The sequence below is a fragment of the Sceloporus undulatus genome, chromosome 1 (genome assembly GCF_019175285.1).
Source record: "Sceloporus undulatus isolate JIND9_A2432 ecotype Alabama chromosome 1, SceUnd_v1.1, whole genome shotgun sequence".
Classification (NCBI taxonomy): domain Eukaryota; kingdom Metazoa; phylum Chordata; class Lepidosauria; order Squamata; family Phrynosomatidae; genus Sceloporus; species Sceloporus undulatus.
The window spans coordinates 378,139,689-378,153,783 of NC_056522.1; the positions used below are offsets into that span (position 1 = coordinate 378,139,689).

Sequence of the window (14,095 nt, forward strand, 5' to 3'; positions counted from 1 at the left end):
GGTCTGCAGAGGTTGCTCCAGGGATGTGCCTGGTATCCTCAAGCAGGATCTGATGAGACTGCCATGCTTTGGCTGTAAGAGAAGTGCCCAGAAATGTAAATGAACACTGTGACTTGACGGACATAAACCAGGATTCCAGATGTATGCCCTTCTAAAGTGATTTTCTCCGAGAGAAAGCAGTCTGTCCTAAGCAAGGCTGCCAAGCTGATTCAAGACTCTTTGGTTATGCATTCATTTCTAGAGATGTTGGGTGGCTCCCATGTCAGCAAAGTGGTAAAACTGTGCCAGGTTTTAATCCAAACTTGAAAGGAGACATCTAAGGCCCTGAACCTATTTTGGAGGCTAGGGTTCAGCCCCCTGAATAGTTCCAACGGAGTAAAACCAGGAGCTGATTCACTGTTCTGTTGACATGATAACCAACCTGAGCTTTGCTTGATCATTTAGTGAAATATTTATATCTCATCCTTAATCGATTTGATGGGATCCCCTTTGATTCATGTCCCACCTGGATGCAGTTCAAAAAAAGAGAGTAATTCTTCTAAGTTACCAAACTATGGTCCCATATTATACTCCAGAACCAGAGTCATGTATGTTAATTTGCATCGGTCAGCTCTTCCATCCAATGGCATTTGTATAGGGAGAGAATCTGGGAATTTGCTGGAATCACTTCCATGGTGATGCTGTATGAACAGAGCTCTGACCTTGAGTTTGCCTTCCTATCTTACGTTTAGACTCCGAACCCGAGGAGCAGGCCCTGACTTTCCCCGTGGGTTTGGAAAGGCTGCAGCTGCGTAGATCCAACCCTTTCTCTTCTACCCTTAACCTGCAAAACAGCTTTCCGGGGAGATCCTACTTTGAGCTCAGAAACTCGTCCCACCACCAAATGAGCTTGCATTCCTCTTTACAGTCTCTGAATTCGGCTGGTGGGTGAAACCGAGCACGCCGGGCATTGCCTCTTGAGCTGTGCTTCTGAAAGTCCCCTGTTTCTTATGTTTTTGTTGCAGGGTTAACTTCGTGTTTTGTGGCTGGTTTGCTTCTGCATTTCCTTTTTGGATTGTTTGTTTTAATTTGGTCCTCTCTTTGCCCCTATTCTCCGCCTCCTGCCCATGACACCTGTGCGAGATGGGACCAAGTGTTCTATGTTGTCAGTGGCCTGCTTTTTCCACTGTGGAGGGAACTGTGAGGATATAGACATGTGTGACATGTGTGTTTCTGTGTAACAAGTTTCTAGATTGTTGAACTGCATGGAAGAAAGCCCAAGGAGGTAGCTGCTAGGGACAGGCTGGCTCTCTTATCATGGATGGATCCATAATTAGTTGTCATCATTATAAATTAATGAATTACATATTTCAGTACAACAGTTGAGATCCTACACTGAGGAGATATAGCATAACTACAAGCCCACAAAATCAGGGGCGTCGCTGCAATTGATATGTAGAGAGATCTTGTAGCACATTTGAGACTCACTGAAAGAAAGAAGTTGGCAGCATGAGCCTTCCTAGACTTCAGTCTACTTGCTCAGATGCTTTTGGTGAGATCTCTCTACATACCGATTCTACAGACTAACGCGGCTATATCTTTGAATTCTGTTGCAGTTGATGTCACCCTGTGTGGATGCACAGAAAGGGCCCTGCCCTCCCTTTCTCCCGCTGCTTTGCTCACCTGCCCCCCCCCCCATCTGGCTGGCTACTGTCTGGTCAACCCACTGCTGGGGCATGGTGCTTAGACCTCCAGACAGACAGGGACGTAGCCGGGGGGGGGGGTTCTTGGGGTCCGGACCCCCCCTCCATTAGAAAAATGAATGGTGTGTGCTGCTGTGCCACCGCACCCAAGCCCCATTATAATGGTGGCACTTAGTCTGGAAACCCCCCCCCCTTCCTAAAATTCTAGCTACGTCCCTGAGACAGGGTCTGATATGTATTCTGGGCAAGCAGAAAAGAAAAGAAAAGAAAGAAAAGGATGCAACATCTTTTCTTGCTCACCCAGTGACAGTGACAGTGACAGTGACAGTTCCACTGGATATACCGCCCCACTGGTGTCACCCAGTGTGGTCTACACTCCCTGCACGCTGCTAGTGACACCCATGCATAGAATTATGAGAGAATTGATGCTTACTAGTCAATGGGTTTCCCACTGTTGGCATTTGGCAGAAGAGTGGTGTCAGCCAACCACCACTGAACAATGTGAGTGTAGATCTACATCACACAAGCCATGGAATCCTGGGATCTGTCATTTAGTGGGGCAATAGAGCTCTCCAGCTGAGAATTCTAAGTACCCTTATCCAGACTGCAGATCCCAAGATTCCTTGGAGTGGAGCTATGATAGTTAAGAGTGGTATCAAAGTGCTATAACGGAGAACTGCAGTTGCTCATAGCTTATCATTCAAATATACAGACACACACACACACACACTTTCCTGTTGGAAATGAAAAAAGACATCTTAGGTCTTGGCTACATGGATGATTTATTCTGAATCCCCCACAGGCTCGCTGTGTCCTGTTTATATGACATAGGACTAAACTCCAAATTGGATCTAGACTGTCTTCACGATGCCCACACCTCCATTCTCTTAACCTGCATGTAAATAACACCTTTTGCTACAGGTTTTAGCTCTTCTTGCAACTGCGACACCAGGCTCTGCAAGCTGCCTGGTGCTGCCACTGTGGGCATAAGTTGCTCTGAACAAGGCACCAAACATCAATAGCATGGCTGGGCACCTCATTGGAGATTATCACACTGGCAAAAAAGACAGGAGCATAGCAGGATGTTCCCATCAATATCGCACAATACTCTATGATTATCACTCGATGATTATCACACAACGTCGTGTGATATCACGTTACATTGTGATTATCCTACGATTATCCCATGAATAAAGAGGAATTCTAGCACCACTTTTTATTTATGGAATTTTCTGTGAATAAAATGCTGCGCTGGAATTCCTCTTTACTCACAGGATAATCACAGGATAACTGTGATACTGTGTGATAATCATCAAGTGATCACACAATATTGATGGGAACATCCCATTATGCTCCAGTCTTTTTTGCTGGTGTGATCATCTCTATTCTGACCTCAGCAGTGGCACCAGACAGGGCTGTGTGGGAAGGCAGCAATCCATTATTTGTTGTGAGAGTTGAAAACCTGCAGCAAAAGAGAGCAAGTGAGGGGTGAATTTGGAGCCAGAATACTCCAGGGCAGTCCAGGATATTCTGGCATGCATAGAGCCACTTTAGTTAAAAGGGTTGTTCCCAGAGCAAGGTGAAATGAAGGGAATGTTCCTTCTAATTTGTTCAGGGAGGCAGGTTTAGGGACATTTAATCTAGCCTACTTGCTTCTATCCAGAAGACAGATGCAGAGGGTGAGTGGAGGGTGAGTCCTGGAGCCACAACAACTGGGAGGCAAGGAAGAAGCTAACAAATTAAATATAGAGACTCATATCCCGTACAGTCTTTGAAAATTGCAGCCACCAATCAATGAATGCTTGCAAAATGCTCCAAGCTGCTGCTTTGTGAGCTGAGCCGGAGATTGCACCCAGCCCTTTCCTTATGGCCAGAACAGAAATGGAAGAACTGGCATCTCCATCTCCCGCCTGGAGATGACCCAGAAAAATCAGAGACTGAGATCTGGCCACACCACTCTGCAGCCATTATCAGCCCACCGCATCCCATTTTCCCACCTACACAACAACCAACATTTTGCCTTTTCCTTTTCATGGGGAGATCCTCCAGTCACCACCCATTGGCACCAGCTGGACACCAACAAGGAGACTAGCCTCAGCATCTTCCCCATAATCTGGAATGAGGAATGATGCACTGTTTAAATTGCTGGGCTGCAATGGGTGGCTGGGGGAACACCCTGCCCCGAAATCTAGCCTTAGTGCTCTCTGTTATATCCCTTGCCCCCTGCAATGTGCTTTTATGGGTTTTGCATCTGAACTGCTTTTGTGTGACTGGCTTTTGATATTTTTGAACATTTTTGAACCTCGTGTCTGGTGTGCGAAAAGTTTGTGGCTCTGCCTGTTTCCTTGTCACAGGGAGTTTGTATCTTTGGAGGAAGGTGGTCTTTGGAGGGCTACAAGGGTTGGAAAGGACAGGATTGGGGGGCTGAAGGGTAAATTGAGGGATCGGATTTCAGTCTTTTGCTTCTCTGTGGATTGTTTGTGGAAATGGTGTATATGGCAGACAACCAGCTTAGAGCTTGGGAATGTGACATTTTGTGGACTACCATTTCCCAAATCCTCCAGCCAACCATGCTGGCTGGAGGATTTAAGAAAAGTCAGGATGCGTCTACACTGCAGAAATATCACAGTTTGACATCACTTTAAGGGTCATTGCTCCATCCTATGGAAGCCTGGGATCTCTAGTTTTTAAGGCCTTCTGCCTTCTCTGCCCAGGCATGCTGGTGCCTCACAAAATGACAAATCCCAGGATTCCATGGGGAAAACCAAGGCAGTTAAAGTAGGGTCAAACTGCATTATTTCAAGAGTGTAGGTGCACCCTTGGTCCAAAGAAGGGGAAAACATTTCCTGAGCTCTGGTGAAGATTGCACTTTCCCAAACTGGTGCAAATCCAGATTCACTTAAAAAGCCTTTATTCTGTGCCTACATAAACAGGGTTGTGTTCATTCCCCACTGTGAAATTCTGCAAAATGTTTTTCAAGTCCTACACTGATGCCTGCTCAACTGAGCATACCTTGCTTGGCTTTTCATTCATCACTGTTTCTGTCCCTCAACAATAGATGAAGGAGGTGGAAATATTTCTGTCCCAGGCCGGCATTCTCAAGCGTCTAGATCTCTTGGATTGCAATGCTTACCATCCCTCAGCCAGCATTGCTATCCATGCTGACTGAGGAGGATGGGTGCTGCAGTCCAACATATCTGATGGGCAGCAGAGTGGGGGTGATTTGCTCTTAACTGGAAAATGGAATAATAAGAGGGTGTGTGTGAAAAGCTCAAATTGCAATATCCCAAACTCCACTTTATGCTAAGAAGATCTGGAGAATTCAGCAGCTGGCTGAAATCAAAGCTCTGTCTAGTTTAGCATCCTGTTTTTGATAGAAGACGGTCTTACAGAGTCTGGTGGCACCCTTTGGATCAGTGAATTAGTTTTCCCAGTAGTCTCCTAGTCAGAACCAGTTTATCTTCCTAAATAAGATGAGATTGGGTTTTTTCAGGGTAGTATTCTCACAATCATCGCTGGAGCAGCTGAACATGCTTTTTGTGAGAAAATACCAAAATCAGTATTAAGAAAATGCACATAAAATAGGAATAACTATCGTTCTGCATACTTTCAGACAGAATTCTTTCTAAACCCGACCTGGAGATTCCTCACCTTCTGGTGGTCTCCCATCCAAGTACTCACCAGGATTCTCCCTGCTTAGCTGCTAAAATCAGAAACAATCAGGGCAGTCTGGTGTTGTCCAACCTCCCACTGGACACTGGGAAACTGTGGTCTGCTTTGGCCAGAGCTCACCTGGAATCCATGCACAGTTCTGGTGACCACTGTTTTTTAAAAAAAGGATATCAGCAAGCTAGAAAATGTCTGGAAAAGGGCCACCAAGATGATCAAATGTTTCAAACAAGCTTTATGAAGAACTAGTAAGAGAGCTGGATATGTTTAATATGGGGAAGAGAAGACTGAGGGGCGACGTGATAGCCATCTTTAAATATCTGAAGGGATGCCACGTGGAAGATGGCTGGAGCAAGCTTGTTTTCTGCTACTCCAGACACTAGAATGCAAACCAATGGATTCAGATAAAAAGAGTTGGAAGAAATTCTTTCCCACAATATCTATCTGACAGTGGATTAGATGGTCTCAGAGGGGGGTGGACTCTCCATCTTTGGAGGTCTTTAAAGAGAGTTTTGATGGGCGTCTTTCAGGAGTGTGTTAGATGTATCTTCCTGCATGACAGGGAGTTGGAATAAATGGCCTTTTTGGCCCCTTCCAACTCTATAATTTTATGAAACTGAATGCTGGCCTAGATAGGTCTTAGGTCTCATCCTGCAGAGCTACCCCATATTCTTTCCCCCACAGACTCTGGGAATGGCACACAGCTCTGCTTTTCTATTTGGCCTTGCACTTTTTGGTTGAATCTGGTGGGTCTCTCTTGGTGGCTGTGTCCTGCAAGCACATCTGCCTCTATTGCTGACCTATCACCAAATGCCATTTCTTAGTGTCAACGTGTGAAATGTAGTATCTCTTTATAGGTTATGAGACTCAGTCGGGACCTTTCTCCCAATTAGGCAAGTATTTTCCTCCCATTTTGATGGCAGTTTTCTTCTGTTTTGGTCGCTCGTTTTCCCCTGGCTTTTCTTGTTCGTACCTGGCAAAGACTAGCCTAATGTCCAATGAAAGACATTGTCCGTTCTGGTTTGTCTAAACGTATTTGTCACAACTGTGGGATGGGGAGAGAAGGGAGGTGACAACCTAAGTAACACCAAGAAATGGCTTTGAAAGAGAAGTTTGATTTCAGCTGGAGTGGCACGGATTTGGTTTGGGGGTAACTGAAAAACGACCCAGGATCCATGAAGATCATTCCATTTATTCTTCAGAAGATGCAACATGCTTCCATAGCCACCCAAATCTTACAGAAAGCATTATTATTTCTCCTAATGCACCTTGCCCTTTAGGAGTTTCTGCTAATATTCATGGTGAGCTATTCCCAATGCGTTAGAAGAGGCTTAAGAAGTATAACCAGTCCAGATCTTTCTATGACATATCATGGGTGGAAGGGGATTATAGTCAAGCCTCCATATCTAAGACCATTCACTGAATCCAGAGACAAGATGCAGGCTGGAGCCTCTGAGTGCAGAATCAGAACCTGGGAAGGTTACTCTTTTGGACTACAGCTCTCAGGATCCACCAGTCAGCACAGAGGATTCTGGGAGTTACAGGTTGAAAAAGTAATTTTTCCAAGCTCTGCCTTGAAGAGTAACTGCCAGTCGGAGGAGAAATAGTCCAATCACTGTTCTGGCTCAGTAGAAGGGAGTTTCATTTATTTTCAGAAGGTATTGATTTATGGTTAAGAATGTCTCCAGATATAGACAGATAAAAAACACATTGGACAACCTTATAGGTGATATATTTAGGACAAAACCCAGCAAATGTAGCCAAGTTCAGTATGGGGTAGTGGATAGCATATTAGACTGCTGACCTATTAGATAATACTGCATCTCTCACATAGAGTAAACATTTGGCAAGGCAGAAGCTGAACAGCAACCAGTCCCATGCCCACACTTGTGTGTGTGTGTACATGCATGCGCATGCACACACACACATGGTCTAGCAGAGAAAAGAAGAGAAGCTCAGTCTTTATAAATGTGTATTTGTTGATAATAAAATATATGGTGTAATAGAAGAGTAGGAAAAAAGAAAATGGCTATAGGTTAGAGTGTTACAGGAAGAGAATGAATGTGATAAAAACAAACAGACAAGAAGTTAGTAAGCATGCAGACCAGAAATCACTGAGGACAGTCATGCAAAAAGCGCTAAGAAAGACTTCTACATTGTAGGAAGAAGAAGAAGAAGAAGAGATATAGCTCCATCCTATGGAATCCTGGGATTTGTAGTTTTATAAGGTCTTTAGCTTTCTCTGTCAAAGAGTGTTGGTGCCTCACAAAGCTACAAATCCCAGGATTCTGTAGGATGGAGCCATGGCAGTTAAAGTGATGTCAAACTGCATTATTTACCCAGTGCAGATGCACCCTAGGACTTGTTCCAGCATGTTCCATACAGCCGATGGCTGGTCTTGGATCAGCCACTCTCTCTCATGCTGGCTAAAGGCAGGAGATGGCTGTGGAAGGGTCACTTTTCCCATCTTTTCTCAGAAGGTATTGTTGGATTATCCCCTTAATCTAGGAAGAGGGTCCCATAATCCTATCTTGGATTCATCTGCCACAACAAACAAAATCAATCCAGGCCATTTTATCCTCTCCCCCCTTTTTTTATTGCTGGGGTGATGGAACCAGGGGCATGTCTGTTTGGTTTGTGACCTTTGTGGAGAGGAATCCAGGGCCAATCTGCTTTGTCTGCAACCCTGTCCTCCCTGTCTGCATAGCTTTGCCTGGTGGTCTCTAGTATTGTCCTTTCTACAACACAGGATTTATGTTAACACCAAATTGAAGTACCAGCTTTGGTAGCAGTGGGCTTGGCAAGGCAGGGTGGTGCGGGTGTTTGTGTGTAAAAAGGACAGCATTCAACAGACAGACTGATCCAGTGGTGAAAACCGTCAAGTCCACAAAGCCCAGAATCTCTGCCTACCAATGCTGATTTTGCTTCTCATTTGTTCTCCTTCACGCATTGCACTTGGAATGACTACAGTTGATATTAAAAAACTGGTTGCAGGTAGGAACCTCTGGGGTGCATGGCGGAAAGTGTGTGTGTGTGTGTGTGTGTGTGTGTGTGTTGGGAATTGTCGGTAAATCACCCTGGCTGCCTCCAAAGGTTTTGTCTCTTCCATCACTATCTATGTGTCCTGGATCCAAAGATTGTGTTTCCTTTGTGTGTTGACAATGAGGTGATGTCTCGTCTTCCTGGAAATCCCTGGATCTGAATCGAATCAAGATTGTACACTTGTAGTTCATAGACCATGGTGTGCAGGGGGAAATACTTTGCTCCCAACCTGGCTGCTGGATAAAAACGAACTTTTCTAAGCTCTAGTAGTTTGCACATGCCTGGGTTGCTACTCAAAAGCCACACAGTGTTAGCATGGGCTTAGTCATGTTCAGCATCCCATGTGCCCCTCCAGTTTACTTGGGGTTTGGATAATATCTGGCACACCCTACTGAGAACATACATTTTATGCAAAAGAAAGAAGTGGGTAAGGAAGGGTTAAACCTCTCCGCCTGCTACTTCTGTTTGGCAATGGCTGCATCTACACTGAAGAATTAATGCAGTTTGACCCCGCTTTAACTACCATGGCTCCATGCTACACAGTTTGTAGTTTTATGAGGTATTTAGCCTTTCTTTGTCAGAGAAAGTTCCACAACTACAATTCCCAGGATTCTGTATGATGGAGCCATGAAAATTAAAGCAGTGTCAGACTGAAACAATTCTGCAGTGCGGCTTTGATTGATAAATATGTAGTATAGTCTACCCTTAACATCCACGGGGGTTAGGGGTGCAGGATACTCATGAAAGTGGAAACAACATTAATATTGTGAGCCCCCTTCCAAAAAAAATGCATGCTACAGACTCCTTTCCAAGAGCCCCGACCCATACGTCTGGGTCCCTGTCTGCATCCCAGAAGGGCAGCGATGAAAGAACTAGACAAGATCCTAAAATGCAAAGATATACAAAAGTTATAAGCCCTTGTATTCCCCATCAAGCCCTTGTATTCCCCATCATCATCTATGGATGTGATTGCTAGACAGTGAAGAAAATGGATAAAAAGAACATCAACTAATCTGAGATATGGTGCTGGAGGAGAATGCTGAGAATACCCTGGACAGCCAAAAAAGACAAACAATTGGGCCCTAGAGCAGATCAAGCCTGAACTCTTCCTGGAAGCCAAGATGATTAAATTGAGGCTGTCATACTTTGACCACATCATGAGAAGGCAGGGCTATTAGAAAAAACATGAATGCTAAGAAGGGTTGAGGGTAGAAAGAGAGGAAGACCACATAACAGATGGCTAGACTCAGGAAAGTTTCAGGCATGAATCTACAAGATTTAGCTGAGCAGTGGAGGACTTGGAGATGTCTTATCCACAGAGTTGCCATGAGTCAAGGTTGACCCAAAGGCAGTTAACAACAACAACAAGCCCATCAACAGAATTTGTGTTCAGCTGTACATCTGCAGCAGGGAAGAAGGAGCCCCTGTTGTCTTCCCAGGTCTCTGGTAAATACACTGGAGATCTTGAGGCGATGACCACTGTTGTTTTCTCCTAGCTACAGCCAGACACTGCCAAGTGCCTGGCCACTAGCTGGCAAAGGGAGCACATGCCCACCTATTGAAGAAGTCTTTCATGAGAGGAAGCATTGCCATCTGTTATGTGGTCTTCCTCTCTTTCTACCCTCATGAATTTCCCCCTATAGAGAATCTTTTAAAATACTTGTGCTTGCACAACTCCAGGTTACTTACATGCATGTCATCAACAGGATTCTCATCATTGGTTGTCTTTCTTGGTGCCATCTCAAATGGAAAAACACCTGGTTTTCTTTTTCCCAATCAAGCTATGTTGCCACTCACAAACGCTTGGCATAGTCTTGATATTTGGCGATGCAGGGATTCCCAATCTTACACTCAAATAACAGCCCTTTTTGTGTTACTGTCTGTGGGTGTTGATGAACAAGGGTGGGAATTCCCACCCTTGGGTAGGAACTGAGTGTTGTTTGTGTGTCTTCAAGTCTCCTGATGACATATGGTGACCCTATGGATTTCATAGGGGTTTCTTAGACAATGAATATTCAGAGGTGGTTTTGCTAGTCTCTTCCTCTGGAAAATAGGCTACAGCCCCTGGTATCTGTTGGATTCCTGGATTTGTAAACCTTCATCTAAGTTGGATATGTGTACAGTAGTGTGTGTGTGTGTGTGTGTGTGTGTGTGTGTGTGTGTATACCTGTGTGGATCCCAACCCACTCCTGAAAGCATTGGGTGATAGTTGGAAACTATCTTTTGCCCAGGTGAGGTGATTTTCCCATAGTGGGATGTACAATATGGAGTCAGGCTCTGAGTAGCTTCCATTCCATTTCCATTATTCCATTGGCCAAAAGTCTCCTGATTTTTGCAGGGACCTTTCTAAATGGAAGTTTCTGCCTATCGCTTCTGGTCAGCCAGTTCAATCTGCTTTCCCTGCCTCCCTCTGAACTTACCCAGAAAGCACTCAAAATGCCATAGGAGCATGGCCTGTGGCTGAACTGAAAACCCAAATGCCTTCCCTGCATGGCAGCATGAGATGCTTCTTTTGTTCCATCTGTGTGCCACAGATTCCTGGAGTCAGTTGTTTTTCCTTTCACTGAGACTCACCTGCCCTTTGTGTGCATGTTTGTTGCAGTGGCCTGGTTCTCCTTCGACCCCAGCACAGCCCATTCCGACATCATCTTCTCCAATGACAACCTGACCATCACCTGCAACAGCTACGATGACCGGGTTGTGTTGGGCAAAACCGGCTTCTCCAAAGGGCTCCACTACTGGGAACTTTCCATCGATCGCTACGACAACCACCCGGACCCAGCCTTTGGCGTGGCCCGTTTGGATGTCCTCAAGGACGTCATGTTGGGGAAAGACGACAAGGCCTGGGCCATGTATGTGGACAATAACCGGAGCTGGTTTATGCACAACAACTCACACACCAACAGGTATGAGTTTTATAAATGTAAGGTTGGCTGAAATCTTACACATCCAGTATAGACCACCAGAATCAATTGTTGAGTCATGAATCAAGGTGAAAGTAAATCCCACCAGTGCTATGCTTGAGCATCCACAGATTTTGTTATCCACAGGGGTCCTGGAACCAAACTCCAGCAGCCCACTGTAGTGCAAATTCAGACACTGTCTCTCAGTCTAATATCACAGGGCTGTTGGGAAAATAAAATAGGACCAAGAGAATAAACCATGTATTCACCTTGTGCTCTGTAGAAACATGCTGTGGGCCCTCAGTATCCACTGGGATTTGATTCCAGGTAGGGTTACCATAATTCCCTACCTCAAAACCGGGACATTGTGCAGCAAAATGTAGGCCCCAACCATGGAGCCGCCTCAGAGGCCTTGCCGAGGCCAGAGGAGCGCCCCCCAGCAGGCCACAGCAACAGCTGTACTGGTGGCGGCGGCAGCAGCGGCCGCAAGAGTGGCTGTAAGAGTGGCCAAAGGCGCCGCCACAGCGGCGCCCTAACAAAGCCTGGGGGTGGGGGCAAACCCGGGACAAAGGCCCAACCGGGACGGGACCGTGCAGACTGGTCCAAGCCCGGGAACGTCCCGCCCCCCAGCAGGATATGGCAACCCTAATTCCAGGGCCCCTTGTGGATACTAAAATCCATGGATACTCAAGTCCCATTAAAGACAATGGCACAGTAAAAGTGTGTTCCTTATGTAAAATGGCAAAATTGAGTTTTGCTTTTTGGAAAAATTTTAACTGAATATCTTTGGATCCAGAATCCATGGATATGGAGGGCCAACTGTAAGTGCTATCATGACAAACCCCCAATGTGCTTTACTTCTCAACAGGACCGAAGGCGGCATCACCAAAGGGGCAACAGTTGGCATCCTGCTTGATCTGAACAGGAGGACTGTGACCTTCTCCATCAATGAAGATCAGCAGGGGCCGGTGGCCTTTGAGAACCTGGAAGGCATCTTCTTTCCTGCCGTCAGCCTGAACAGAAATGTACAAGTAAGGAGTAGGCGGGGGGCTGGTGATTCTGGGAATGAGAATGAGAAGCTACCAGGAGGTAGACCTTGGAATGGGCTCTGAAACTATAGGCCTGCAGGGCAGAATGGAGGAAGAGCATTGGAGCTTTGAGGATATGTAGAGAGACGGCAGGAGTCTAAGGCAAGGAGAGGCAACACACCCACTTTGCCTTCTGAGATTTTACCAAGGGCCTTTTCATCCTATTCATTTAGAGTGCTATGATTCCACTTTAACTGCCTTGGCTCTATTTTGTGGTATCCTGGGATTTGCAGTTCAGGGAGAGACATTGAGAATTCTCAGCCAGAGGGCTCTTGTTTGCCTCTCCAAACTGCAAGCCCCAGGATTCTCTAGGATGTGCCAATGGCAATTAAAGTGCAAATCATAGCAATGGATTCAAACTAGAGGAAAAGAAATTCCACCTAAACCTTTGGAAAGATTTCCTGATGGTAAGAGCTGTTCAACAGTGTAAGATGCTGCATTGGAGGCTGGTGGAGTCTCCTTCTTTGGAGGTTTTCTATGGGAGACTGGATGGCCATTTGTCAGGAGCGATTTATTATAATTTATTATAATATTTGCTTATTTATTTATTTAAATATTTATTAACATTTATTATACAGGTTGAGTCTCCCTTTTCCAGAATTCCAAAATCCATAATCCAAAATTGTCCATATTTGGCGGGGGGGGGGGGGGCTGAGAAAGTGACTTATGCTTTTTGGTGGTTCAGTGAACACAAACTTTGTTTTAGAAAATATTGTGTATAAAATTACCTTCAGGCTACGTTTATAAGTTGAATATGAAACATAAATGAATTTCATGTTTAGACATAGTGTCCCATATCCAAAATATCTCATTATGTATATGCAAATATTCCAAAATCCAAATAATAATAATAATAAAATCAAAACCCAAAACACTTAGAATCATAGAATCGTAGAGTTGGAAGAGACTGCAAGGGCCATCCAGTCCAACCCCCTGCCATGCAGGAAATCCAGATCAAAGCATCCCCGACAGATGGCCATCCAGCCTCTGTTTGAAGACCTCCAAGGAAGGAGACTTCTGGCCCTAAGCATTTTAGATAAGGTAAACTCAATCTGTATAGCCAACTTTTGTTTGTGGGTTATCCAGAACTTTTAGTATAATTCTGGCTATTTATTATTTTGTCTAGGGCGGACGATGTGCATAGCAGTAGCAAGTACATTTCTATACCACTTATCAGTGAATTAGGCACTTCCTAAGCAGTTTACAACGTGTAAAATAACTTCCCCCAACAAGCTGGGTCCTCATACCTCTGTATGTGGTGGTGGAGCAAACAGTTCAATTGAAATGATATTTTTTAAATGCCAGCAAGGCTAAACGCTCTCCTAAATGGTCTTTGGTCGTAGGTGACACTCCACACCGGCCTCCCAGTCCCGGACTTCTACAATGCCCGGGGCTCCATGCAGTAAGGCGCTATTGCGTACCCGGTGGCTTTTTCTCAGGACACACCGAGAGAGCTGCATTCTGTTTTCTTCAGGAACTGACCTCAACGGAGCAAGGAGGACAATATCTGGTTGTGTAGTAACTCCGGGCCAGCAAAATAAAAAACCAAATTTTTGAAGAAGAAATAGAGGAGGGGTGGAATCTAGGCAAAGAAGTGCAAATCAGACTTTGTACCCCACAGTGGTAGTGCAACACCCTCTTGGCCTCTCCCGCCCCATGTGCTATGTGCGTGTGTGCGTGCCTGTGTGTTTGCTCTGCGCATTTCCCTTCT

General features: G+C 45.2%; 1 protein-coding gene and 1 long non-coding RNA gene across 8 annotated transcripts in view; one reads left to right on the forward strand and one right to left on the reverse strand.

Moving 5' to 3' along the window:
* The window catches only part of TRIM9 (tripartite motif containing 9), a 74,355-nt gene extending 60,497 nt beyond the window's left edge, over positions 1 to 13,858 (forward strand). For 2 of the 7 annotated variants that reach the window (XM_042477695.1, XM_042477696.1), the window contains exons 8-13: positions 732 to 923; positions 6,209 to 6,244; positions 8,322 to 8,345; positions 10,996 to 11,299; positions 12,165 to 12,327; positions 13,728 to 13,858. In XM_042477695.1, coding sequence (XP_042333629.1) covers positions 732 to 923; positions 6,209 to 6,244; positions 8,322 to 8,345; positions 10,996 to 11,299; positions 12,165 to 12,327; positions 13,728 to 13,790 — 782 coding nt within the window. In that variant the 3' untranslated portion in view covers positions 13,791 to 13,858. The remainder of the gene's footprint in view (positions 1 to 731; positions 924 to 6,208; positions 6,245 to 8,321; positions 8,346 to 10,995; positions 11,300 to 12,164; positions 12,328 to 13,727) is intronic. The other 5 variants (XM_042477698.1, XM_042477699.1, XM_042477700.1 and 2 more) reach the window with 3 other exon arrangements.
* LOC121935917 lies at positions 2,448 to 11,003 on the reverse strand. The gene is made up of 2 exons (XR_006104900.1): positions 10,083 to 11,003; positions 2,448 to 5,503 (listed from the first exon to the last, which is right to left on the reverse strand). It is a non-coding gene; the product is annotated as an uncharacterized LOC121935917 (long non-coding RNA).
* Positions 13,859 to 14,095: the final 237 nt, after the last annotated feature.